The sequence below is a fragment of the Amblyraja radiata genome, chromosome 32 (genome assembly GCF_010909765.2).
Source record: "Amblyraja radiata isolate CabotCenter1 chromosome 32, sAmbRad1.1.pri, whole genome shotgun sequence".
Lineage (NCBI taxonomy): Eukaryota > Metazoa > Chordata > Chondrichthyes > Rajiformes > Rajidae > Amblyraja > Amblyraja radiata.
Window position 1 is genome coordinate 19566124 of NC_045987.1, and position 26681 is coordinate 19592804.

General features: G+C 41.0%; 1 protein-coding gene and 1 long non-coding RNA gene across 8 annotated transcripts in view; one reads left to right on the forward strand and one right to left on the reverse strand.

Moving 5' to 3' along the window:
• The window catches only part of rc3h2 (ring finger and CCCH-type domains 2), a 94963-nt gene that overhangs the window by 53374 nt on the left and 14908 nt on the right, over positions 1–26681 (forward strand). For 5 of the 7 annotated variants that reach the window (XR_004416644.1, XM_033048959.1, XM_033048955.1 and 2 more), the window contains 8 exons: positions 1859–2167; positions 3414–3622; positions 6332–6762; positions 7358–7531; positions 10762–10920; positions 13543–13747; positions 20992–21088; positions 23425–23500. Coding sequence is in view for 6 of the 7 variants with exons in the window: in XM_033048959.1 (XP_032904850.1) it covers positions 1859–2167; positions 3414–3622; positions 6332–6762; positions 7358–7531; positions 10762–10920; positions 13543–13747; positions 20992–21088; positions 23425–23500 (1660 nt within the window). In the remaining variant the exon portion in view is untranslated. The remainder of the gene's footprint in view (positions 1–1858; positions 2168–3413; positions 3623–6331; positions 6763–7357; positions 7532–10761; positions 10921–13542; positions 13748–20991; positions 21089–23424; positions 23501–26681) is intronic. The other 2 variants (XM_033048961.1, XM_033048960.1) reach the window with 1 other exon arrangement.
• LOC116990872 lies at positions 269–20972 on the reverse strand. The gene is made up of 3 exons (XR_004416645.1): positions 20962–20972; positions 16866–16868; positions 269–322 (listed from the first exon to the last, which is right to left on the reverse strand). It is a non-coding gene; the product is annotated as an uncharacterized LOC116990872 (long non-coding RNA).

The following is a 26681-nucleotide window of genomic DNA, read 5'->3' on the forward strand; positions in this document are numbered from 1 at the left end:
GCAGAGTTATGGATAGTGAGGAAGATTGTCAAAGGCCACACCAGGGTATAGATCGATTGGGAATATGTGCAGGGAAATGACAGATAGAGTTTAATCTGTATGATGTGTTGCACTTTGAGAGGTTAAGCGTAAGAGAAAAGTGTGCAGCAAATGGCAGAACCTTTGGGATCATTGACGTACAGAAGAATATTGGGATGAAGGTCCATTAATCCCTGAAACTGGCAAATCGAGTAGATGGGGTAGTATAAAGGCATACAACAAACTTGCCTTCATCATTCAGAGCATCGAGTATTAAAGTTGGGAAATCATGTTGAGCTTGTACCTGTATAAAGGTTTGGTTAGACCACAAATGGAGTGATGTGAGCAGTTCTGGTCGTCATATAGCAAGAAGGATGCTTTGGAAAACGTGCAGGAGAGATTCGCCAGGATGTTGCCTAGATTAGAGTATTGGCCACAATGAGAGGTTGAACAGTCTTGGATCATTTTCTCTGTAGCGTCAGAGGCTGAGGGGTAACATGATAAACAATATAAAGTTGCAGGTATAGATAGGATACATAGAAATGTCAAAAACTAGGTTTATGGTGAGATGAAAGGGTTTTGTTTATTACAGATTGCCTGGAATGCACTGCCTAAAGAGCTGGTGGAAGTAGATACGCTAACAATGTTTAGGAAGCATTTAGACAGGTACAGGAACAGGTAGGGGATGGAGGGATATAGACCATGCACAGGCTGATGGGATTAGTTTAAATTGGCATCAAGGTCAGCTCGGGCATCGTGGCGTGAAGTGCCTGTTTTTGTGCTATGATATGTGTTTCAATCAAGTGTTAAAATTAACTTGTTATGTCTTTCCTTTATGGCATAGTTATTTTGAGGTTTTGGGCAAAAAATATGCGAAAGTAAAAATCTGCTAACGTTGTAAAATCTTTTTAAAAAACGTGTTGAAACTGCCACTGGGCAGCATCTGTGAGAGAAAAAAACAAAGTAAATACTTTTGATACTTTAGCAATAATGTTGTCAGTCTTGCACCACGTTGTTTATTCTAAAGATAGATTTGTCAGTGAAAGCAAATATCTTTATGGCTTTCAGCATTTCAGGGCAATATAACAACAGCTTGGCACGTATAATTTATAATGAAGCAAAACTAGAGATCAAAAATTAGCACTCTTTCAAATGGCACATTAAGACATTGTATAAGAGAGATTTCAAGGAACATTGAAAAGGATGAGCATGATAAACTAGTGGAGATATTTAGGTTCGGATTAGTTTATTGTCAATGTACATGAGTGTAGCAAAATTCCTTGTTCGCATGAAGCTCACAGGAATATCATTCGAGATGCCCGAGCTTGGAGCCTGGGCAGCTGAGGCGACGGCAACCAATAATAGAGAAAAGGAGACTGAGCATTATGTTGGGAGTAAAGGAGGAATTTCCACAGGTGATATGATCGGAGGAAATTAATGATAAAAGACAAAGGCAGAGGAAGGTTGAACACGTGTGATAATTATGAAATTGGGGTGTTGACCGAGGAACAAATGTAAATCAGAGATTTGACAGATGAATGGATCTTGATACAAATTGTGACACAGGCAGTTACATTTTCAGTGGGCTCAAGTTTGGAAGTTGAAACTTTTTGTTAGCTGGTTAGAAATGAAGAGGAAAATGATTAGCTGTCTCATTACAAAATGTTAGACTTGCTGGAAAATATTTCAGAATGCCAGACTTGCCTGTTGGTGGTGTCCATTTTAATTTTGCTTTACTGTTTTTGAGCCTTGAAACCTGTACAAGAATGATCTTTTGTTGATTTTTAATATATTGTATTTATCGGAGGGGTGGAAAACTTAGCTGTATTCTTTACAATAGGTATCGGATGCGGAATAAGAAGATTAATGCTACAGTCAGGCCCTTCCCTCTATCACAAGCGCTTCAGAACAAAGTTGGAATTGCCAATATAGTCACAACATCTGCAGGAAATATAGTCTCTGTAACAGGAGCCACTGAAACCACTGTGAAAATGGTGCAGGCAACAAATGGGATAATTAGCCCAGAAAGTACTACACCACAACTAATACCACGATGTGCAGATACCTCAGCTTCTTTGGAGAATGCTAAGAAAATTGGACAAAACTGTCTGAGCACACCTGGATCACTATCTGGTTCACCACCAGAAAAGTAAGATATCACTTTCCTTTTGTAAAATTTGAGATCCATACAACTTTGGATTGATATTCATTGTTACAAATTGGCACTCATTTTAACTCGGTTTTCTGCACAGGTCATTTTATCTTTCACAAAATATCACTCAATTAGAAGACCTGTCCCAGCCATTTTCAATCCTATCAGTGTTATATATGCACTATTTGTATGGGACGGGTAATGCTGACCTATGTAAAAGCTGTAGTTACAGGTGAACAGTTGTTGATTTCTGACCTTGGGTGCCGGCTGTGCGCAGTTTGCATGTTCTCTCTGAGACCGTATGGGTTTCCTTGATTTACTCTGGTCTCCTCTTGCGTCCCAAAGATGTACGGGTTGGTAAGCTATTTAGCCGCTATAAATTGCCCTTGATGTATAGGTGAGGTAGAATCTGGCGGGAGTTAATGGGAATGTGGGGAAAATAAATTGGGATCAGTGTAAAATTGGGAGCTTTGTTTTCAGTAAATTTATACTCATAAAAAATTGCAGATCAGGACATGCCATGTTAATGTTGTTGAAAGTTATTATTGCCCATAATAATTTTAAGGTTAACTCTAAAGCTGCATTCAAGAGAGGAAATGTAGTTCAATGCTTCAGTGTGTACTTAAAAATCTAATTTCTAATAATCGTTCATGAGGATACTTAAAAATAAAATGTATTTAAGAGTCAACCTTGGGACTATCCAAAGGGACAAAAGTGTTGTGTAATAATTTGTGTAATGAACACTGAATCTGTTGCCAGAGGTCTCAATTCATTATGTTTCATATCTAGTAAATAAACTGGGTCTTTTTAAAATTGAATTCCACAACTGATTTATTTGCATACTTTAAAGAAAATATTAGAACTTATGCCGATATATTTCTTGTTTGAATGGCTTAATTGCAGTAAGCTTCGAACCGATGTACAGAATGGTTTAAATTTAATGTTGTCTGAGAAGAACCTTTTTGATAGTGAATTTAGTGTGTGAGGACAGGATCTTAGCAGTTAGCATGAGTAGATATTTTTATTATGGCTGCTCCCACCCTTGACAGACAACAGAAAGATATTTTGAGTATAATATTTTTTCCATTTAAGTGAGTAGTTATCTCCTTGGTTATCAAGTTATTTATTTATTTATTTTTTAAGATACTTCGATTAACAATATTTTACAATGTAAGCACATTGCTCCTGAAGATGCCAATTAAATTTGCATTTCACCATCAGAGATTTATATTTTGTTTTCCAGTAAAATTGGTTCACCTCCCAAGACGCTTCTCAACCAGGTGCTCCCTACTTCAGCTGTAATGTCATCACACATTGGAACAGATGTGACTTCTCTACCATCTGCAAAATCTGTGTCAAGAGTGTCTGTGTACCCTTCGCAGCAACCTGATTTGTACTATCCAGACCCCAGAGCAACAGTTTCCTATGAACTGCCTGCTTACCAACAACCAGGTAAGTCAAACCAAAATCTATAGTCTTCCATCCATGGTGATGGCTTGGTGAATCTAGGCTGTGCCGATGTCTGTTTATACTGACACAGTTTAGAATGGCCTCACAAAGTATTGTAGAACAAGATACTGCCAAGCCCGTGAAACCTTTTTTAAGAGATAAATTAATTTACTCCCTTCCATCTACTACTTTCATCCGCCACTATTTCTACACTTTTTGTTTCAACGGTATTTATCAAATTTTGTCAATAAAACTCTCCATTAAATCTGAATTTTTCAGACATTGTTTAAAATAAAACCTTTGTCATAAATCTCCTTTTAAACATTCCCCCTCTCATCTTAAATTAATGCCCTCTGTTATTTGGCATTTCTACCCTGGGGAAAAATACTGTACCTACTTTATCCATGAACCTCATAATTTTATATACTTCTATCAGGTCATCTCTCAGCCTCTGACACTCCAACAATCCAAGTTTGTCCTATCTCTCATGGCTAATACCCTGTAATCATGATAATTCTGTCCTACATACTTTCCAAAGCCTCCACATTCCTTAATTGAGTTTAGAGATACAATGTGGAATCAAGCCCTTCGGCACACTGAGTCCACGTCGACCAACATTCACCCATACACTAGTTCTATTTACTACACTCTAGGGGAAATTTACAGCCAATTAATCTACAAACCTGGTTAATTACATGTCTTTGGAATGTGGGCAAACAACCATGCAGTCACAGGGAGTACATACAAATTCCGTTCAAACAGTACCCATTGTCAGAATCGAACCCGGGCCTCTGACATTCTAAGGCAGCAACTTTACCGCCGCACAACTGTGCCACCCTATAATTCTCATAATGTGGTGAACAGTACTGCACGCACTACCTTGTATTTCTACATAACTATGTATTTCTAAACCTTTTCTCTTTCACAGACACTCCTGGTGTTTCGCAATCTTATAGCACCCCTGTAAATTTTGATATTGAGGTTTAGTGTGTACATCTCTTTCTTTAAATTAGGAGAAAACGTGGATATGTCTTTACCTGTAACTTTGTTACTCAACTTGATCACCATGATGCTGCATTGCCATTTATCTAGTCAATTACTCATTGAATAAAGACATTGAATTTTCGCAATTATGATTTTAACAGGGTTGTGTTAACAGGTCCTGATTTCCTTTTTTATCTCAGGTTATTATTTCTTAAGAATTTTACTTAGATCTGGAATTAATTTAAAAGCAAAATGCTCGGCTTACTCATCATTTGTGGAAAGATAAACCATTACGTTTCAGTTTTGAGATCCTTTATTAAAACTAGGAATGAGAAAACAAATTAGATTTTGGTGGCAGAGAATACAAGGAAGGGATGGGTGAACAAAGGAATACTTGGGACCTGAGTTGCAGCATTTTCTGTTATTTCAGATTCCCACCCTCTGTAGTTTTTGTGATTTTATTTTTCACTAGCTTGAATTCTTAGCTGGCTTACTCCTTTCTCTCTGAACCGGGGTAGCTGATTCATCATCTGCCAATCCCAGCCAGGGACAATTCAAGCACATTTAATAGGCATTGCAATCACCGGATTTCCCACCAATAATATCTGTCAGTAACCTAAGTGAGCCAACTACATTAAAAAATTGGCTGCAGAAACACGTCAGTAGATTGGGTATTTGGGATAAGTAATATTTCTCCTAATACCGCAAAGCCTTTCCACCATCTATAAGACTAAAGCTTCTGGGTAGGTGCAGTCCACAACAACTGTGAAGCTGAATACCACCCAGGACAAAGAAAACCATTTGATTTGGTAACCCATACACTATCCAAAACCTTTATCTTTCCGCCCCCCCCCCCCCCCATCACTGATGCATAATAGCTGCAACGTACACTATTTATAAAATGAAATGCATTTGTTAACCAACTATTTTTGACAGCACATCTCCAACTTGAGTCGCATACCAACAAGTACAGTAAGTGGTTCAAATACACGTTCCTCTGCAAGTAACACCACAATATGACCCTGAGATATCACTGCTCCTTCATTGTCATTTGTTTAAAATTCTGGAACACCTTCCTGAACAACAGTGAGGGAGTGCTTTAGTAGAAGGACTGTAATGGTTCACCACTCTCTCCGTTATGCCAATTAGAGATGGGCAATAAATGCTGGCTTTGCCAATAATGCACAGGTCTCAATCTTTTAAAATGATGTATTCCAGCAATTTAAAAGATCTCCAATACCTACCCGCCTTCTTCAGCAGCAAGCATTAAGGCTGAGTAACTTATTCACATCACACACTTCGAAGTGTCAGTTCAGTTTTGACCTTAATCACCTTATTCTATTTGTTTCTTGTAGGAATATATTTAATTTAAATTTCTCAGCCTTTTAAATTGCAAAATAATTTGAGATTTTAGGACCTATTAAGTAAAGAAGGCGCTTCCATTCCCTCCCACCACTTAATACAGTACAATCAATTTAATAGATTAACATGCAGCCATTTCTTAACAAACAATCTTTTAATTCATAATGTGTTTTTTTTTAATTTATATCATAATGTTCCACATAGCATAAAAAATTGAGAAAGTTGATTATTACAAATCTGCTGGGCAATGGTACCTCTGATGCACTTACTAATGTTTGACTTAAGGTTGTATAATCTGTTCTAGATGACAAATAGTTTAACTTGATATTTGTGTACCTTTTTCTTTGTTCTTTTAATTTCACACAGGAGGATATTACCCTCCACATACTGGTCTACCATCTGGTGTGTCTGCTTGTCTTCCCCGCTATGTACGTCCCAACAGTATGCCAGAATCCCCTCTCCCACCCACTGTGCCATTCACGGACCACTACAATGCATATCCACCACGAGAACGACTAGCATCCTCGCCCTACCCGACAGGCCCACCCCAGCAGTATGGTTCTGTTCCTGCGGTCCCTTCTGGAATGTATGCCCCAGTCTATGATAGCAGACGCATGTGGAGGCCACAGATGTATCCACGGGATGATGTCATGCGGAGTAATTCTTTGCCTCCGATGGATGTGGTACCTTCAGCCACCTACCAGCATCCACCACGAGAACGATACAGCTCACTTGATGGATATTGTTCTATGGCTGGGCAACCATCAAATGAACAGAGGAGCATCGCCATGCAGAGAGTAGGATAGTTTGGAATATTTTTGCTTTTTTTTTTTTTTTAACATATCGGCAACAATTGTGATCCTTCAATAAATAAAGAATTATTTGCCATTGTAATGGTTTTATTTTGATGGGATGTAGTCTATTTTGCAAGTTAAGCTTATTGTAATGGTACTTAACTATACTGGTAAACAAAATAAAGTAGCTTCATAATTTAAGAGCAATATGTTGGATCAGGCGGCAGCATCACTGGAGAACGTGGATAGGTGAAGTTTTGGATCAGGACCGTTCTTCAGACTGAACGGTTCAGACCCGAAATGCCACCTATCCATGTTCTCCAGGGATGCTGCCTGACCCGCTGAGTTACTCCAGCACTTTTGTTGGTAAACCAGAATCTGCAGTTCCTTGTTTCTACACAACCCTAATCTTAATGTTTAATGTTAGGTTATGCTTATTTACTTATTATGCCAATTGGAGAGAAGTTATGCAATATTTCATTTGGATTCTGAATATTGTTTAAAAATTAAGTGCATTGGTAAGAAGATACATTGTCTTGTGTTTAGAGTTTTGAAGTTATGAATTAAAGGTTATTTGTCACTTGTATCTTCCTTGCAGGAAGCATACAGCCGGATGCAGCAGCCATGCTTTGATGACCTGTTAAGACGGAAACAAGATCAATGGGCTCAATATTCTACTCAGAAGCCTCCACTTGTCTCTTCTGCTTTGTCTACAGTAGCCCAACCCTCTGCTCCTCCATCCCCCTTGTTCAGTGTGGATTTCAGCTCAGAGGTATGCAAGTCAAATCGGAGTTTAAAATGATAGTAATGAAGTCAAGTTGATTTCTTGTCATATGCACGAGTATGGTGAGGTACAGGCACATTAAAAGTCTTGCTTGCAGCAGAATCGAATGCATATACTGTTGAATCGGACTAACAGGCACGAACAAACTAAACATAAATTACTTAATGCTTGTAAAAGAAAAATGACTGAGAAAAAATACAGACATGAGTGCAAAAACATAATAGAAAATAGTCTAATTGACTTAGCGGTGGCGCAGCGTTAGAGTTGCTGCCTTACACCCCAGAGACCCGGGTTCAATCCTGACTACGGTGCTTGTCTGTACGCAGTTTGTACATTCTCCCCGTGAACTGCGTGGGTTTTCTCCGAGATCTTCGGTTACCTCCCACACTCCAAAGACGTAGAGGTTTGTAGGCTAATTGGCTTGGTATAAGTGTAAATTGTCCCTTGTGTGTGTTTAGGGTGGTGCAAATGTGCAGGCATCTCGGGTGGTGCGGACTCTGTGGGCCGAAGGACCTGTTCCCGCGCTGTAAAACTAAACTAAAAGTAGTGCAAGCTTGGGTCATAATGTTCTGTTGTCTAGGTAAGATTAGGGTTGTGTAGGTTTGTTCAAGATCCTGATAGTTGTAGGAGAGTAGCTGTTCCTGAACCTGGTGGTGTTGGATTTCGGGCATCTGTTCCACCTTAGTTTAGTTTAGAGATACTGCTTGGAAACATTATGGCCAAGGCAACACATCTACAGCTGCGACAGCATACCTCTCTAGTGACCCAATGGTAGCAGTGAGTGGAGGGTATGGCCCAGTTTGCTGGGATCCTTGATGATCGATGCTGCCTTATTTTGGCAGTGCCACGTGTAGATGTTTTTGATGGTGGGGACGACCGTGCCTGTGATGGGCTAGCTGAGCCCACCACTCTTTGCAGCCTCTAGAAATAGTTCGGATTAATAGGATTGATGAGAGTGCTGTACTGGGAGCTGTGGCAGAGTCAGTGGACCAGATCTATGCCTCCATAGGCCATAAGTGGAACAGAATTAGGCTATTCGGCTCATCGAGTCTGCTCCGCCTTTCGATCATGGCCTATCTATTTTCCCCTCTCAACCCCATTCTTCTGCCTTCTCCCCGTGACATTTGACGCCCTTACTAATCGAGAACCTATTAATCTCCACTTTTAAAATACCCAATGACTTGTCCTCCCCTGCCATGTGTGGCAATAAATTCCACAGATTCACCACCAGTGGTACAACTGTTCTTTACTTTTTATTGATTAATGACAAATGAAAATATTAAGGCTAGCTTTTGCTCTTGTGTCAGTGGAGTACATACAGTATTTGTCCCAGATTATTTGTACAGTGATTCAGCTCGGCTCTACTTCAATTCTGTGACACTTGGCAAATTATCTGCTATAAGCATTTAGTTTAAATTTATGAATTTGGTGCAATATTAGCTATAGAAAGTTGTTCGATCTACTTTACTTTTGAGGTGATCTGTGCCAGTATTGCACGACTTTTTAAAGCATAACTCATGTGATGATCTTAAAATGCATAGTGGATGTGGAGAGGATGTTTCCACCAGTGGTACCGTCTAGGACCAGAGGTCATAGCCTCAGAATTAAAGGACGTTCCTGAGATGAGGATTTTTATTTTTTTAGTCCGGGGTCTGTGGAATTCTTTGCCACAGAAGGTTATAGAGGCCAAGTCAATGGATATTGTTAAGGCAGATATAGATAGATTCTTGGTTAGTACGGATGTCAGAGGTTATGGAGAGAAGGCAGAGGAATGGGGTTAGATGGGAGAGATAGATCAACCATGATTGAATGGCGGAGTAACTTGATGGGCCGAATGGACTAACTCTGCTCCTATCATTTATGAACTTATGAAACTTGCTTGTCCACAAAGGTTTGACATTTTATATTGCCTAACATAAAGAACATCCATATTATTTCCCCTTATTTTGACTCGCATGTAATAGTAACAATTACTTGTTAGGTCTAATAACCACTTGTTAATTTTGAAATAAATAGTAATAGTACATTGCATTGTTACTACAGAATCCACTCCTACTAAATACATGTTTTATGCATTATCATGTATTTTCATCTTTTTAGGAAGTTCACTGTTTCTTCAAATTATGGTGGAATGCTTCAGCTTCCTCTTTCAGCGAGCAGCAAAGCTCTTGTTTCACTGTCATTCTAATTTCTAGTCGGGACACCTTTTTGCATACAGAAGTATCTGCTCAAGAAACTAGCCTATTGTTAAACAACAATGAACAGTATTTATTTAACATTAAATTTGAGCATACATTGTACACGTAATAAAAAACAAAATATCGTGAATATTTATCCACAAACACTCCTTATTATAAAGCTGTAGTTAAAGAGCAAGGCTTACTTTGTGTTTGAAATTTTACCTGTCCATGTTCTCCTGCAGTGCTGCCTGACCTGCTGAGTTACTCCAGTAATTTGTACCTTTTGTATTTTCTTTCTCTGATATCTTTTTACTCAGCTGATTGCAATAAAATTCCAATATGCTTCAGTAATGTTGCATCTTCTGAGGCTGATCTGGGTTGAAGAATGCAACAGGAAAAAATATATTGGTATTTTTGCATTTTCTGTGAGTGTGGGATTAGTTATAAAACATTGTTAGCGGCATTTGTAAATGGTAAAGTATGAAAGAAGGTTATTATTTTAAATTTGGGTTAGCCTTTTGCTTTCTTCCTCTTCAGTATATGTGTATTAGCTTCACCTAACGTGCCCTGCTTCTCACATGCTCTGCTATTTAGTCAGTGTGTGTGACGTGCTTATCTCCATGACAGCTACAATAGCACCACTTGAGATCTATCGTGTTTAGTCATCTTGGGCTTGCCAACATTTAGCTTGTTTAAAAATAAAGCCACCACTATGGAAGTATACTTCTACTATACTCATTTCAGTGACTGATTCAAGAAAAACATTTTTAAGAATATTCTCTTAATGATAATATTAATATCATTTTATCTTTTTTAATATTTACCATTTGCTTTAGGAAAAGATGTTAATAGTTTAAAGCACACGTCCCCATCCTTATTTTTCTCCCCCCTCCTCAATAGACCCCAAACCATTTATTATTCAGATATTCAAAGTGTGTGTCTATGTACACATGCATACTGAATGAATTTTGGTGAAGTTGTAAATTATAACAAATATTACCTATTAGTATAGTAATATCTTTGCTTGTCTTTTAACAGTTCTCTGAGAATACGAGTGACTTGTGTGTCAGCACCAAAATTGATGATGACAACATGTCCCACTACTCTCCATGGTCCTGTGGGACAATTAGTTCTTGTATTAGTGCAATGGAGTCTGATCCCAAGAATGTCATGGCAACCACCAACGTAGAGATATTGGTAAGCCAATTGATCTCTTTCAAAAAATCTTTTTTCATTATTGTAATTGACATTAAATGACTTGTGACTACAAATTTTGAAGTGTTCCTTTAAACTTAATGGATTGAAAAATGAAACCACTAATATCTTCCCTAATTTTGCTCTTGAAACCATTTTACTGCCAAGATTCTGTAGTGTGAAACCTTGAATAATTTCCAAAGTAGTATAAGAAAACATTAACAAAATGCGTCCTTCATTAAATTCTATTTATATTTTTTCTGCTTTCATTTTCAAAGCAAGGAAATATGTGCATAGAATTTCAAGTTGATGTGTAAGAAAGTATGTTAGTGTAATTGTGTCCTTCAATATTATTTGATGGAAATGTAATTGTACATAGTACAATTCAAGAATTTTTATATTGATACTTGTGTAAATGCAAGTAAACTAAAATATTTTTGCATGGCTTTTATCAATGTGCACCATTGTCCATAGAAATCTGGCTTTGATACTGTCCTTGTATGGATTTCCAACGTTCTTCCTATGATTGGCTTCCCCTGCGTGCTCCAGTTTCCTTCCACAAGCTAAAGAAATATTAATAGGTTAATGGTACAGTAAATTAGCCCTATTATAGGGTACGGCAGAAATATCTGGTAGAGTTGATGCGTATTGGGTGTAATGGATTACAGAGGAAGAAATTAGGAGATTGGGACCGAAGGGAATGCTCTATCATAATCAAATAGCCACCTTACTAGTCTTAAGTAAATTAGATATTTAGATCTACAGTAGTATAAATCTCTCAAGTTTTCGTATAAGCAGTTACTTAATATTTGATCATTTTCTTCATGATTCTTAAAATAATTATATGAAGGTGTTCCCAAGCTTCTCGAAGTTTCAGTATATTGTATGTTATTTACTGATATTTTTGTTTCAAGTGTTAAGTAATGAATAACCAAAGGAAGACTTCTATTTCATTTAGTTTAATGACAAGGCATGGAAATGGGGCCTTAGGCCCACCGATTCCTCGACGACCAACAATCATCTGTGCACACTAGTTCTATATTATCCAAACTTTCGCATCTACTCCCAGCACACCAGGGGCAATTTACAGAATGCAATTAACCTACAAACTCGCATGCCTTTGACATGTGGGAGGAAACCCGGGGCATTCATTCTGAAACCTTCACATTCCGAGGGAAAACATGCAACCTCCACACAGACAACACCCGAGGTCAGGATTGAATCTGGATCTCTGGCGCTGTGAGGAGGCTGCTCTACCAGCTGCGCTACTATGCCGCCCTAATATTTAATTTTTTATGCTTCCTGAGCTTTCTATAACCTGTGGAAAAATGTAGGTAGTTCCACTAGGAACCATTTCTTTGAAGTTCTCAGTGACATTTCTTTGAAAATCTGTGTCCCTTTATAATTCCAGAATGGGGTGCTATTCCCATGTGCCTGCTGATCTTTCCCTTCCAGGTGATGGTAAAGATCATGTGCATGGAAGTACCTTTGATGAAATAACATGACTGACAATGAGTCCATATCATCTTTCATTAATATATATTTTGTTATTAAAATCATGTTATATGGGCCTTGGCTTACTCTGTTGGGTGTTCAGAGTTTGCATTATATCATGTCCTATGAATAGATTCAGCCTTTGAAAGCTGATTTTTTTTTTTAATTATCTGCTATCACAGTGAAAAAAAGAACTGAATGTGGTTGGAATGATTATTAGTTTATGTACAGATCCAGACTCCATTTATTACAATGTTGATCTTTGCTCTATATTATCTAGCTGAGCAATTGGCAAGGGGCCAGCTCTCAGGTGCCTCATTGCTCCAGAAAGAATATGTTGTAAGGAGGTGGTTGGTTGTTGTCTGGAGAGTTCCTGTCATTATTACCTCCATTGTAAATTTATCTTACATTCAGAATGCCTCTTCATGCCATGATTTCCTTATGGAAAACTACAGATGTATTGTAAACAACTTGCAGCATAAAAACATTCAACTAATCTATCTATACTGATGATTATACTTTGTGTGAGCCTCCACCAATATTTGATAGCCTTCCATATATTTTCTTCCACTCACCCATACATAGTTTCCTTTTAGTAATTTCACATCAGCTGTTCAATGTTCTGCAGCTTTTTTGTTCGTTCTAATGCTACATGTTTTGTGTTTTGAGCATAAATTTTGGCACAAGAATCATAGGCATCATTTCAATTGAAGAAGGGGATCAGAATCCAGATATCTAGGTTTCAGCAACAATGATGGGATTTAAAATTTGATTATACAGGTGACCATTGCATTATGAAGGTTGCATTCCTTGAAAATGGTCCATACTGCGATTTTTTTTAAATAAGTGGGGTTTTTTTTGTACTACACCAAGCCACATCACCTGTCAAAAAACACGTAAAACATGTTTTTTCATGTTCCACGAGAGCACATTTATTGCATATTGGGTAGTGATCTGTGTATTCTGTAAGGGGGAATTTCCATTTCTTGAAAGGCTGTAATGTGGGGGAAGGTCACCTATTCACTAATATCTTCATATTGGAAGTACATATTTGTCATAGACCTTGTTAATCTTTTATTAACTGTATATTTAAAAAAAAATATTTTTCACATCTCTCTTGCCTGCTTTCAGGACCTTAATGTGAAACGAAGTCTAAATATGTTTGGCCCTCAAAAAAGGGGAAAGGATGAAGATCCTATAATTCCATTTGGTGACGGACCGATCATCTCTAAATGGGGTGCAATTTCCAGGTCTGCCCGCACAGGTTATAACAACACAGACCCAGTCCAGGCTACAGCTTCCCAAGGAAGTGCTACAAAGCCCATTAGTGTAACAGGTTAGTTGTGTTTCCTATTAGATATCATTGCTTTAAGCAACTAAATATATTTAGAACATTGTAAATGTAAATATTATGGTATACTTTAAGCTAAAGTGGGTGGTAAAGAAAAAAGGATATGTGCTGCTAAAGTAAGGATAACTGCGTAATTTGGATCACTCAGACCCATTTCTAAACTGCAAGATGTTTATATTGTGGCTTTGGTTAATTGTTTTAGGAAAATTATATAGTTTAATAAATGTCAACTCTTCAATTCAGGTTGCAGGCAGATAAAGGAATTTCTGTTATTTCTGGAAAGCTGGTTTCTTAAGTCTTCAGTCCAAAGGGATTCCTGTTATTTCTAGAAAGCTGGTTTCTTAATTGGTCAATGCAATAAAACTGTTTAAAAACATGCATTTATCTCTAAAGTAGTAACATCACAAAATGCTGTGATGTTGTGATTACTAAAAAACATTTATTTTAGTACTTCTTTGTTTTTGAACAAAATAAATACTGACAGATCTAACTTTGTTTATTTTTGAGGCAGAGTCGATCTGTATTGTTTTTAAATTAGCTAATAGACTTACCTAATAGCTAATAGCCCCAGGCAGGATAGATAAACTCTTTTTCAAATTTCAATTGGAGTCTGGGTTCCAGGACATGTAATGCATTTTTCATCTATGTTCCTTAAATGTAGTTATACTATTTGGAAATGGTGAATGATTAAAAAAAAAAGAAAAAAGGCCATCAGTTCAAGTTCTGACAACATAATTATTGACAAATAATAATCTTTTATTTAATCTCAAAAACCGTGTCTGAAATATTGAACATTTAAAAAAAGTCTAGATGTTAGAAATCTAAAATTGAAACAAATATGTTTTAAGATGGCTTTGAATGAAACTTGTGGAAAGGTACTACATTGGAGTAATGCAAATTGCAACATTATTAGGCAGGACTGAGAGAGTAAATTGGGATCAATTGTTGTTAGGTGAGTTCACATCTGACATGTGGGAGTCATTTAAAGGCCAGTTGAAAGTAACAGCATAAATAGATAGTGGTAGAGGAGGAGTATGGTATGCTTGCCTTCATTGGTTTGGGCATAGAGTATATGTGTCAGGAAGTCATGATATAACTTTAATAGGACTGGTTAGGAGTATTGAGTGCAGTTCTGGTCATGAAAAACAGAGGAGGTGAAGCTTTGGAGAGTGTGCAGAAGAGATTTACCAGAATACTGCCTTGATTCAAGTATACAGTGCCCTCCATAATGTTTGGGACAAAGACCCATCATTTATTTATTTGCCTCTGTACTCCACAATTTGAGATTTGTAATAGCAAAAAATCGTATGTGGTTAAAGTGCACATTGTCAGATTTTATTAAAGGGTATTTTTATACATTTTTGTTTCACCATGTAGAAATTATAACTGTTTATACATAGCCCCACCATTTCAGGGCACCATAATGTTTGGGACACATGACTTCATAAGCGTTTGTAATTGCTCAGGTGTGTTTAATTGCCTCCTTAATGCAGGTAATGCAGAGAGCTCTCAGCACCTAGTCTTTCCTCCAGTCTTTCCATCACCTTTGGAAATTTTTATTGCTGCTTATCAACATGAGGACAATGAAAGTTGTGCCAATGAAAGTCAAGGAAGCCATTATGAGACTGAGTGTGGCGCCATCTTGTCTCCAAGCCATTTGTTCTCGAACCATCGATTATCGCGCTCGAACTCTCATGTGATCTGCGCCGACCAATCACGCGGTAAAGGGGGCGGACCGTTGGTGAGATTTGAGAACAAAGGAGTTGAAGGTTAACTGGTGTGCTCACAAACTACGGCAAGGATTTTGGTTAAATATATTTACTGAATGCACGTGAGTGCCGGGGATGTATCTATTAATAAAGACACACAGTGTGTACACAATGCCTGGACTTCTACAGTGGTGACACCGATGATCCGAAATGGCTTATTTTGGATTTTACCATATTTGCAGCCGACAATCTAGACCAGCATAAAGCAGTTTCCATCAAACTGTCCATTTTCTGGACATCACAGCCCCACGTGAGGTTCGAACAGGCTGAAGCCCAGTTCCCCATTTGACAGATGTGGTCAGTGCGCTGGATCAGGACACTGCCGGGCATCTAATCGATTACCTTCGCCAGCTGTAGGGAAGTACGAGGGCCTCAAAATGCTCCTTTTGCGCATTTTTGGTCTCAGCCACCGTGACAGGGCAGCCAAACTCCTTTACATGGATGGCATCGGCGACCGCAAGCTGTCCATGCTTGTGAACGAATTGCTCGCCTTGCTGAACTGCCACGAGCCCTGCCTCCTATTTGAACAGGTTTTCCTCGATCAGTTGCCTGATGACGTTCGCCTGCTCCTCTCGGATGAGCATTTCACCGATGGTGGCTGTGACAGGCGAAACAGCATGGTGGCGCCACCATCTGTCGGGTGTCGGCGGTGCCTCGGCGGGTTCAAACGACTGGTCCCAGCCTCCACCGAAGTGAGGCCGGCCACGAGCGACGCCAGCAAAGGTACGTGGTGTACTCCCACCAAAGGTGGGGTTCTGAGGCCCGCCGATGCCAACCACCCTGCGCGCATCCGGGAAACACCTCAGCCGGTCTCCAGTAGTGGCTACTGCGGCCGGCCAGAAACATCGCCTCCTCTACACCTCGGACCGTCACTCAGAGCAGCATTTTCTCTTGAACACGGGAGCAGAGGTCAGCGTTTTTTCCCCCATCGGGAGCCGACACTCCTGCAACGGCAGCAACATCAGGACGTACGTAGTCCGCACGATCCCACTCACTTTCGACTCCTGTCATTTCATCTGGCCTTTCACTATCGCTGACGTCTCCTTACCGCTGCTGGACGCCGATTTCCTCTGGGCACACTCCTTGCTGGTCAACATGAAGGGATAAATCTCGTCCATTCTGAGACCTTCAATTGCCTTGCGCCACGCTGACTTGACTGCGCTGCATCTCGGCTCGGTGACCCTCCGATAACGAGTACGCCCGAATCTTGGCCGATTTCCCCGACATCCTAACCCCCCCAGTTCACAACGGCTAGCCCCAAGCATGGGGTAAAGCACCATATCCCCACCACCAGACCGCCACTCCATGCACACGCACGCAGGCTGGCCCCCAACAAGCTCCAACTGGCCAGGGACGAGTTCCGCAGGATGGAGGAAATGGGCATTGTGCGCCACTCAGACTGCCCGTGGGCATCTCCGCTTCACATGGTCCCCAAAGCATCTGGGGGCTGAGTCTCTGTGGGGACTACCGCCATCTGGTACCCTGTCCCTCACATCCAGGACTGCATGGCCCATTTGGATGGCGCCAAGATATATTTTCCAAAATTGACCTGGTGCGTGGCTAACATCAAATTCTAGTCCACCTGGATAACATTCCCAAGGCGGCTATCATCACCCCTTCGGGCTCTTCGAGTTCCTGCGGATGCGTTTCGGCCTCAAGAATGCTGCCTAGGCTTTCCAACGGCTCATGGACATGGTGGGCCGCGGGCTGGATTTCCTGTTCGTTTACCTTGACGACATCCTCGTCGCCAGCTGCTCTCGCCAGGAGTACCGTGCACACCTCCAGCTGCCCTGTCAGCGGCTCAGCGAGCATGGCCTGGCCATCAATCTTGCTAAGTGCCAGTTTGGCCTCCCTTCCATCAGTTTCCTCAGTATGGTACTGTCCCGCACCCGACCAAGGTAGAGGCTATTCGCCAGTTTCCCAAACCCTATACGGTGAGGGGACTCCAAGAGTTTGTCGGCATGGTGAATTTTGATCACTGTTTCGTGCCAGCAGCTGTTCAAGGTCCAGGCCAGCAAGCAGAAAGACCTCGTTTGGGATGATGCAGTCCCGACCGCTTACAACTACGCCAAAGAGGTGATGGCAAAGGTGACGATGCTGGTCCACGGGCCAACGCGCCGACCACTCTCATGGTTGATGCATCTGGCACAGCCGTGGGCGGAGTGCTGGAACAACTGTAATATGGAAGCTGGCAGTCCCTAGCCTTTTTCAGTTGTCACCTGATACCTCTCGAGAGAAGTACAGCGCTTTTGATCGAGTGCTCTATGCGTTCTACCTGGCCATGTGGCATTTCCGCAATGGGGTTTCACGTCTTTCACCGATCACAACCCACTCACGTTTGCCTTTGCAAAGGTGTCTGATCCTGGTCATCTCGGCAGCAGCGTCACTTGGCCCACATCTCTGAGTACACGACTTGCGTTCAGCACATCGCGGGCAAGAGCAACCATGTCGCAGATGCGTTGTCCCGCACCGCCATCAATGTCATCCACGTTTTGGTCTCAGGCATCGACTACATGGCCCTGGCGGCTGCACAGCGAGAGAATGAGGAGATGCTCGCCTACTGCACTGCCATTTCAGGCCTGTTGTTTGAGGATGTGCGATTCGGGCCCACTGACAGCACACACCTTTGCGACATGTCTACCGGACAGCCAAGACCCATCATCCCCACAGCTTGGCGCTGCCGGATTTTCAACATGGTTCATCGTCTGGCTCGCCCATCCATACGAGCAACAACGGTTCTGGTCGCAGCCAATCAAGTTCATGTGGCATGGGTTGCACAAGCAGGTCGGCAACTGGGCAAGGGCGTGCATCCCCTGTCAAACTTCAAAGGTTGAGCGTCACATCAAGGTGCCCTTGCAGAATTTTGCCCTGCCACACCGGCATTTCGACCATATCCATGTCAAAATCGTGAAACCGCTCCTTCCATCCAGAGGTTTCACCCAGCTTCTCAACATTATGGACCGATCACGAGATGGCTGGAAGCCATCCCGCTCTCAGATACCTCCGCTGCAACGGGTGCACGTGCCCTGACTGCCCACCGGATCGCCCGTTTTAGTGCGCCGGTGGACCTCTTCCGACAGAGGTGCGCAGTTCACCTCCGAGTTGTGCTCAGCAATGGCCCGGCTGCTTGGCGCTCAGCTGAACCACACTACGGCCTACCACCCGCAAGCCAACGGCATAGTGGAGCATTTTCACCGGCACCTGAAGGCATCCTTAACGGCACGGCTCACGGGCCCGGACTGGATGGACGAGTTGCCGTGGGTCCTGCTGGGCATACCACTACCTCGAAGGAGGACCTGGCAATTTCCTCGGCCGAGCTGGTGTACGGCGCCCTGCTTAAGGTCACAGGGGATTTCATCCCGGTGGCACATGGACATCGGGAACCGCTCATAACCATGCTGACGCGCCTCCGGGAGAAGGTGGGCATGCTCTCTCCTGCCCTGACGTACGTCCCACCACGCACATCCCACCCGCCCTCACAGACTGCCAGTATGTTTTCCTTCACCGCGATTCCCACCGTACGCCACTGCAAAGGACTTTACGAGGGACATTTCCGGGTACTGCAACACAGCACCTCGACTTTTATAATTAACATGGGCGGTAGGCACGACACTAGACCATGGACCGTCTTAAGTCGGCACATTTGGACATTGAACAGCCAGTGCAGGTGGCACAGATGATCAATGTCCAAACATCAACTGTTTGGAACATCATTAAGAACAAAGGGAGCACTGGTGAGCTAACTAATTGCAAAGGAACTGGCAGGCCAAGGAAAACCTCCACAGCTGATGACAGGAGAATTCTCTCTCTAGTAAAGAAGAATCCCCAAACACTTCTCCGACAGATCAGAAACACTCTTCAGGTGTCAAGTGTGGATTTGTCAATGACCACAGTCCTCAGAAAACTTCATGAACAGAAATACAGAGGCTACACTACAAGATCTAAACCACTAGTTAGCCGCAAAAATAGGATTGCCAGTTTACGGTTTGCCAATAAGTACTTAAAAGAGTAACCGCAGTTCTGGAAAAAGGTCTTGTAGACAGATGAAACAAAGATTAACATATCAGAGTGATAGCAAGAGCAAAGTATGGAGGAGAGATGGAACTGTCCAAGATCCAAAGCATACCACCTCATCTGTGCAACACGGTGGTGGGGGTGTTATGTCCTGGGCATATATGGCTGCTGAAGGTACTGGCTCACTGATTGATTATACAACTGCTGATGGTAATAGCATAATGAATTCTGAAATGTATAGACCCATCCTATCTGCTCAAGTTCAAACAAATGCCTCAAAACTCATTGGCCGGCGGTTCATTCTACAGCAAGACAATGATCCCAAACACTACTAAAGCAACAAAGGAGTTTTTCAAAGCTAAACAATGGTGAATTCTTCAGTGGCCATGTCAATCACCCGATCTGAACCCAATTGAGCATGTCTTTTATAAGCTGAAGAGAAAACTGAAGGGGACTAGCCCCCAAAACAAGCATAACCTAATTATGGCTGCAATACAGGTCTGGCAGAGCATCACCAGAGATGACACCCAGCAACTGGTGATGTCCATGAATCGCAGACTTCAGCAGTTATTGCATGCAAAGGATATGCTACAAAATACTAAACATGACTACTTTCATTTACATGACATTGCTTTGTCGCAAGCATTATGGTGCCCTGAAATGGGGGGACTATGTATAAACACCGCTGTAATTTCTACATGATGAAACCAAAATGTATTGAAATGGCCTTTATTAAAATCTGACAATATGCACTTTAACCACATGTGATTTTTTCTATTACAAACCTCAAATTGTGGAGCACAGAGGCAAATGAATAAATGACCGGTCTTTGTCCCAAACATTATGGAGGGTGCTATATTAGCTATGATGTGAGGTTGAACAGACTTGTATTATTTTCTCTGGAAGACCAGAGGTTAAGAGGAGAGATGTGAGAAGTACATAACATTACGAGGTATAGATAGATAGAGTAGGCAGTCGGAACCTTTTTCCCCAGGGTGGAAATATCAAAGACTAGAGAGCATTGCTTTAAGGTGATAGTTTAAAGGAGATGTGTCCGGCAAGTCTTTTTTACACAGAGTGACGTGTGTGTCTGGAACACGCTGCCAGGGATGGTTGTGTAGGCAGATACAATAGTGGCTTTTAAGAGGCTTCTAGATAGGCACATAGATTATGCAAAGAATGGAGGGGAATAGATCATGTGTAGGGAGAGGAGATTCATTTAATTTGACATCATGTTTGACACTGACATTGTGGGCCAAAGGGCCTGTTTCTGTGTTACGCTTTTTGATCTGTGTTCTGAAACAGATCCAACAAATGTGACTTGGCATGCTGAGTATTTCAAACATTTTCCCTTTTATATTGTATTGTTTTGAGAGGTTAACCATGGATTTCTGATAGATTAAAAAAACTATGTACATGTTGGTGAAATTTGCATCTTTTTCACAGACTATAGTCCGCAAGTGAGTCACGCTGATTCTAGTAGTTGGAGTTCTCAAGTCCTTTCATATGGATCAAATTCCACTACTGGTCAATACTTAAACAGGTACCCTGAAATGCAGTTAATATTAATGATGTCTATTTTGTCTTTCATATTGTCACTTTAACTTGTGAATGAATATGTGATCACTTTGTTTTTAAAATGCCACACCTTTTTTAATAAAAAGTTTATAGGCATTTTAAATAACTTCTTTGACTTCTAAAAGCCTTGTTTCAAAACCCTTATTGTAAAAAGTAGCCTTATTCATAATGCATAGGAGAACTTGTAACAATTTTCCATACTATACATCCAATCTTTTTGGTTTGGATGTAAATTATAGTGCAGTAATTATTCTCCCTGTGTGGGTACTAGATGGAATAATGATGAGCATCTTTGTCAAGAAACACTGAAATATCGGTGGTTTCAAAACGGAAAGCAGTAATTGGGTATTTTCCCTTTTCCTTTTTCTCTTTTCTCACTTTCACCCACACAAATTTGGATGACTTTGGAAATAATGGAGGAACACATCTGATGGTAAATTTGTGTGAATTTGTATGAAAATTTGCCATAAAAATGGTGTAAAAAACAAACTGCTGCAGGAACTCGGAGAATCAGGCAGTATCTGTGAAGGGAAATAGACAGTTAATGCTATCCTTCAACTGGACTGAAAGATAGATTGCCGATTAAATTTGGTGTGGGGGAGGGAAGGCAAGTGCTGGCAAGCAGTAGAGGAAGGTGGAGTCGGGAAGGATGGAGCTAGCAAATGAGAATGATGGGCAGAGACTTGGAATGATGGAATCTGATGGGAAAGGGACATGGAGCATGGAAGCAAACGACAGAGGACGGAACCTTTTTGGAGGAGTGTGTGGGTGATGGGCAGAAGGTGGAGGTGGGGTAGAGGAGAAAAACTGTACTATAGACGGCTGGGGAGAGGGAAGCAGAGGTTGGAACAAAGTATATGTGTGGAAGGATCTGGGTAGATTAGGAGAGCAAAAGAGACAGAGAACCAGAAATGAGAGTTCAGTGTTCATGCCTTTGATTTGTAAACGACCTGGAATATGAGGTGCTGATCCTCCACTTTACGTTTAGTCGTTTAGATAGGAGATGGCAGAGGACAGACAAGTCAGTGTGGAAATGGGGAGGGGAATTAAAATGGTGTAAAACAAGGAGCTCCAGGTGTCCATGGGGGGACACAGAGCAGGTACTCAGCAAACCGCTTGCCTATCCACATTTATACTCACCAATGTAGAGGAGATCACGTCGAGAACACCGAATACAAAAGACAAGGTTGCAGAAAGTGCATATGAATCTCTGCCTCATCTGGAGGGCTGTTTGGGTCCCTGGATGGTGATAAGGGAGGAGGTGGGTCAAGCTTTACACATGTTATGGTTGCAGGGGGAAGTGTTTGGGGAAGAGGAAAGATCAGAAACCCAGGTAATTATGGTGAGAGTAGTCCTTGCGTAAAGCAGAAATTGGTGGGAAGGGGTAGATGTGGTAGGATCAAGTTGTAGCTGGCAGAAATATCAAAGTATGATGTGCTGAATGCAGAGGTGCGTGGGCTGAAAGATTAAGACCTATGGTGCTCCATCTCCCTTTGGTCATAGGGGAGGTGAAGTGAGAACAAAATGGAGATGTGGGTGAGGGATCCATCAATCATGCTCTCAAAATTTGTATTTATTATTTAGTAAATTATTAATAAACTCGAGTCTTTTTAGGTTGATATTTTTGACATTGTCCACTTTTATTGTTATTGAGAGTCTGGGTATGATTTGCTGTCATGATAGGCTGTTTGTGGCACACAGGAGTACCCTTAAGTGAAAAAATACTCATCTGATTTTGATCACATTGCTTTAATTAATTGCATTACTACAGATCTTTCAGATATATGCATTGTGGCTTTCCCTTGTGATATTGTTTTCTTTCACAAATTAACATTGTTGAGTGGTGTATATGTATGCTTTCTGTGATATGGATTAGCACCTCTCAATAAAAGTTTTTTAATCTGACAAATTTTAAACAACTTTCAAAATTTTGTATCAAACAGTTTGTACAATGTATTGAAACTAATCATTGATTCACTTGGTAACTTGACGTCCATTCTATGCTTCAATGAAGACATAAATTCAGAAATAAAATGGTATGTCTTAAATATTTTTGCAACTTTTAAGGTTTCCGTCAGGAAGCTGGGCAGGATACTTTTCCCATAATTCTACTACACTACACTTAGGAGTTGTGCAAGAACTCCATGACGTTAAGAAGATCATGGGTTTTTTGCACCTTTTTTATTTGGTCATGTTGAAAATTGTGTGTTATGCTCTTGAACCCATCGTACCTCCAGTATATGATGCAGCTGGTTAGTATTATTGAAGACTTTGGTTCATATTTGATATTTACTCTTGCAGGAACAGATTGATGGATATATCTGTCCATAGGCAACATCCTAATGGTGGAGATCAATTAAGTGTTGAACTACAACAGGTAAGGAAGTAATAGCCACGATCTTGAAATTTACATCTTAAAATTCCTCTGCATGAAATCACTTGCTAATTTAGATTCTAGAATCATTATTGTACATGGGATAACTTCAGATAGACAATAGACAATAGGTGCAGGAGTAGGCCATTCGTCCCTTCGAGACAGCACCGCCGTTCAATGTGATCATGGCTGATCATCCCCAATCAGTACCCCGTTCCTGCCTTCTCCCCATATCCCCTGACTCCGCTATCTTTAAGAGCCCTATCTAGCTCTCTCTTGAAAGTATCCAGAGAACCGGCCTCCACCGCCCTCTGAGGCAGAGAATTCCACAGACTCACAACTCTCTGTGAGCAAAAGTGTTTCCTCGCCTCCGTTCTAAATGACTTACCCCTTATTCATAAAATTCTTAAGATGTAATCACTTCCTTGAAATGTGTTCATTATTGGGAAAGAATTTGCCATTATAATTATGTCAAAAAAAGTATGTTTGTGTGGATTTATAATGTATAATTTTCCTCCGGAGAATTGTGGTCTTTGTTTTGCTATTCATTTTAAATGTCACATTTTAATGATCTGTTCTACAGTACACGTGTAATGCCACTTACAATGCCCTCCAGAATGTTTCTGACAAAGGTCCATTATTTATTTATTTGCCTCTGTACTCCACAATTTGAGATTTGTAATAGAAAAATCACATGTGGTTAAAGTGCACATTGTCAGATTTTAATAAAGGGTATTTTTATACATTTTGGTTTCACCATGTAAAAATTACAGCAGTGTTTATACATTGTCCCCCCATTTCAGGGCACCATAATGTTTGGGACACAGCAATGTCATGTAAATGGAAGTCGTTATGTTTAGTATTTTGTTGTATATCCTTTGCATGCAATGACTGCTTGAAGTCTGCGATTCATGGACATCACTAGTTGATGGGTGTCTTCTCTGGTGATGCTCTGCCAGGCCTGTACTGCAGCCATCTTTAGCTTATGCTTGTTTTGGGGGCTAATCCCCTTCAGTTTTCTCTTCAGCATATAAAAGGCATGTTCAATCAGATCAGGTGATTGACTTGGCCACTCAAGAATTGGCCATTTTTTAGCTTTGACTAACTCCTTTGCTGCTTGAGCAGTATGTTTGGATCATTGTCTTGCTGTAGAATGAACTGCCGGCCAATGCATTTTGAGGCATTTGTTTGAACTTGAGCAGATACGATGTGTCTAAACACATCAGAATTCATTATGCTAATACCATCAGCAGCTGTATCATCAATGAAGATAAGTGATACAGTAGCTTCAGCAGCCATACATGCCCAGGCCATTTAATTTTCTGTAAGGTGTCCTTGAGACTTTGAAAGGCGCCCGCAAATAAAATTTATTATTATTATTATTATAACACCCCCACCACCGTGTTTCACAGATGAGGTGGTAAGCTTTGGATCTTGGGCAGTTCCTTCTCTCCTCCATAATTTGCTCTTACAGTCACTCTGATATAAGTTAGTCTTCGTCTCATCTGTCCACAAAACCCTTTTCCAGAACTGTGGTTGCTCTTTTAAGTGCTTCTTGGCAAACTGTAACCTGGCCATCCTATTTTTGCGGCTAACTAGTGGTTTGCATTTTGCAGTGTAGCCTCTGTATTTCTGTTCATGAAGTCTTCAGCGGACAGTGGTCATTGACAAATCCACACCTGACTCCTGAAGAGTGTTTCTAATCTGTCAGACAGGTGTTTGGGGATTTTTCTTTATTCTAGAGAGAATTCTTCTGTCATCAGCTGTGGAGGTTTTCCTTGGCCTGCCAGTTTCTTGGCGATTTGTAAGCTCACCGGTGCTCTCTTCTTAATGATGTTCCAAACAGTTGATGTTGGTAAGCCTAAGGTGTTGCTGATTCTCTAACAATTTTATTCTTGTTTCTCGGTCTCATAATGGTTTATTTGACTTTCATTGGCACAACTTTGGTCATCATGTTGATAAACAGCAATAAATGTTTCCGAAGGTGATGGAAAGACTAGAGGAAAGACAAGGTGCTGAGAGCTCTCTTATAACTGCATTAAGGAGGCATTTAAACACAGCTGAGCAATTACAAACACCTGTGAGGCCATGTGTCCTAAACATTATGGTGCCCTGAAATGGGGGGGGGGGGGGGGGACGATGTATAAACGCAGCCGTAATTTCTACATGGTGAAACCAAAATGCATAAAAATACCCTTTAAAAAAAATTTTAATAATAAAAATAAAAATCTGACAATGTGCACTTTAACCACGTGTGATTTCTATTACAAATTTCAAATTGTGGAGTACAGAGACAAATAAATAAATGATGGGTCTTTGTCCCAAACATTATGGATGGCAATGTAAATGGTTCTTCCTAGATGCAGTTAGTTTTATGGTGTTTGCTTTTCTGTACTAAGTCAAAGTGTTTGCTTAGAAATAACTGAAATGTTCCTGGATCGGTGACTGATGCATATCATTGCTAAAATGTAAACCGACCAATCAACTTGTGGAACAGAACTATCCAATGATTTCTGCTTTTTTTTTTTAAGTTATTGGCCCATTTTGCACACACCATTCTAACAAAGATAGACACAAAGTGCTGGAGTAACTCTGTGGGTCAGGCAGCATCTCTGGGGGAAAAAAGGATGGGTGATTTCATTTCAGTTTAGAGATACCACGCGGAAACAGGCCCTTCGGCCCACCGTGTCCGCACTGGCCAGCAATCGCCGCAAATTAACGCTACCCTACACACATTAGGGACAATTTTACATTTATACCAAGGCAAACCTGTACGCCATTGGAGTGTGGGAGGAAACCAAAGATCTTGGAGAAAACCCACGCAGGTCACTGGGAGAACGTACAATCTCCGGACAGACAAGCACCCATAGGCAGGATCTAACCCAGGTCTCTGGCGCTGTAAGGCAGTATCTCTACTGCTACGCCCCTGGGTGATGTTTCGGGTCGGGACCCTTCTTCAGTTTGAAGAAAGGTCCCAACCCGAAACGTCCAGCATGAAGAAGGGTCTGACCTGAAATATTACCCATCCTTTTTCTCCAGAGATGCCGCCTAACCTGTTGAGTTACTCCAGCACTTTGTGCCTATCTTTGATATATACCAGCATCTGCAGTTCCTTTCTACACATTCAAACAAAGCTCTGCTACAGAATTTTGATTCCATTTTTACTTTGTTACACTTTGCACGA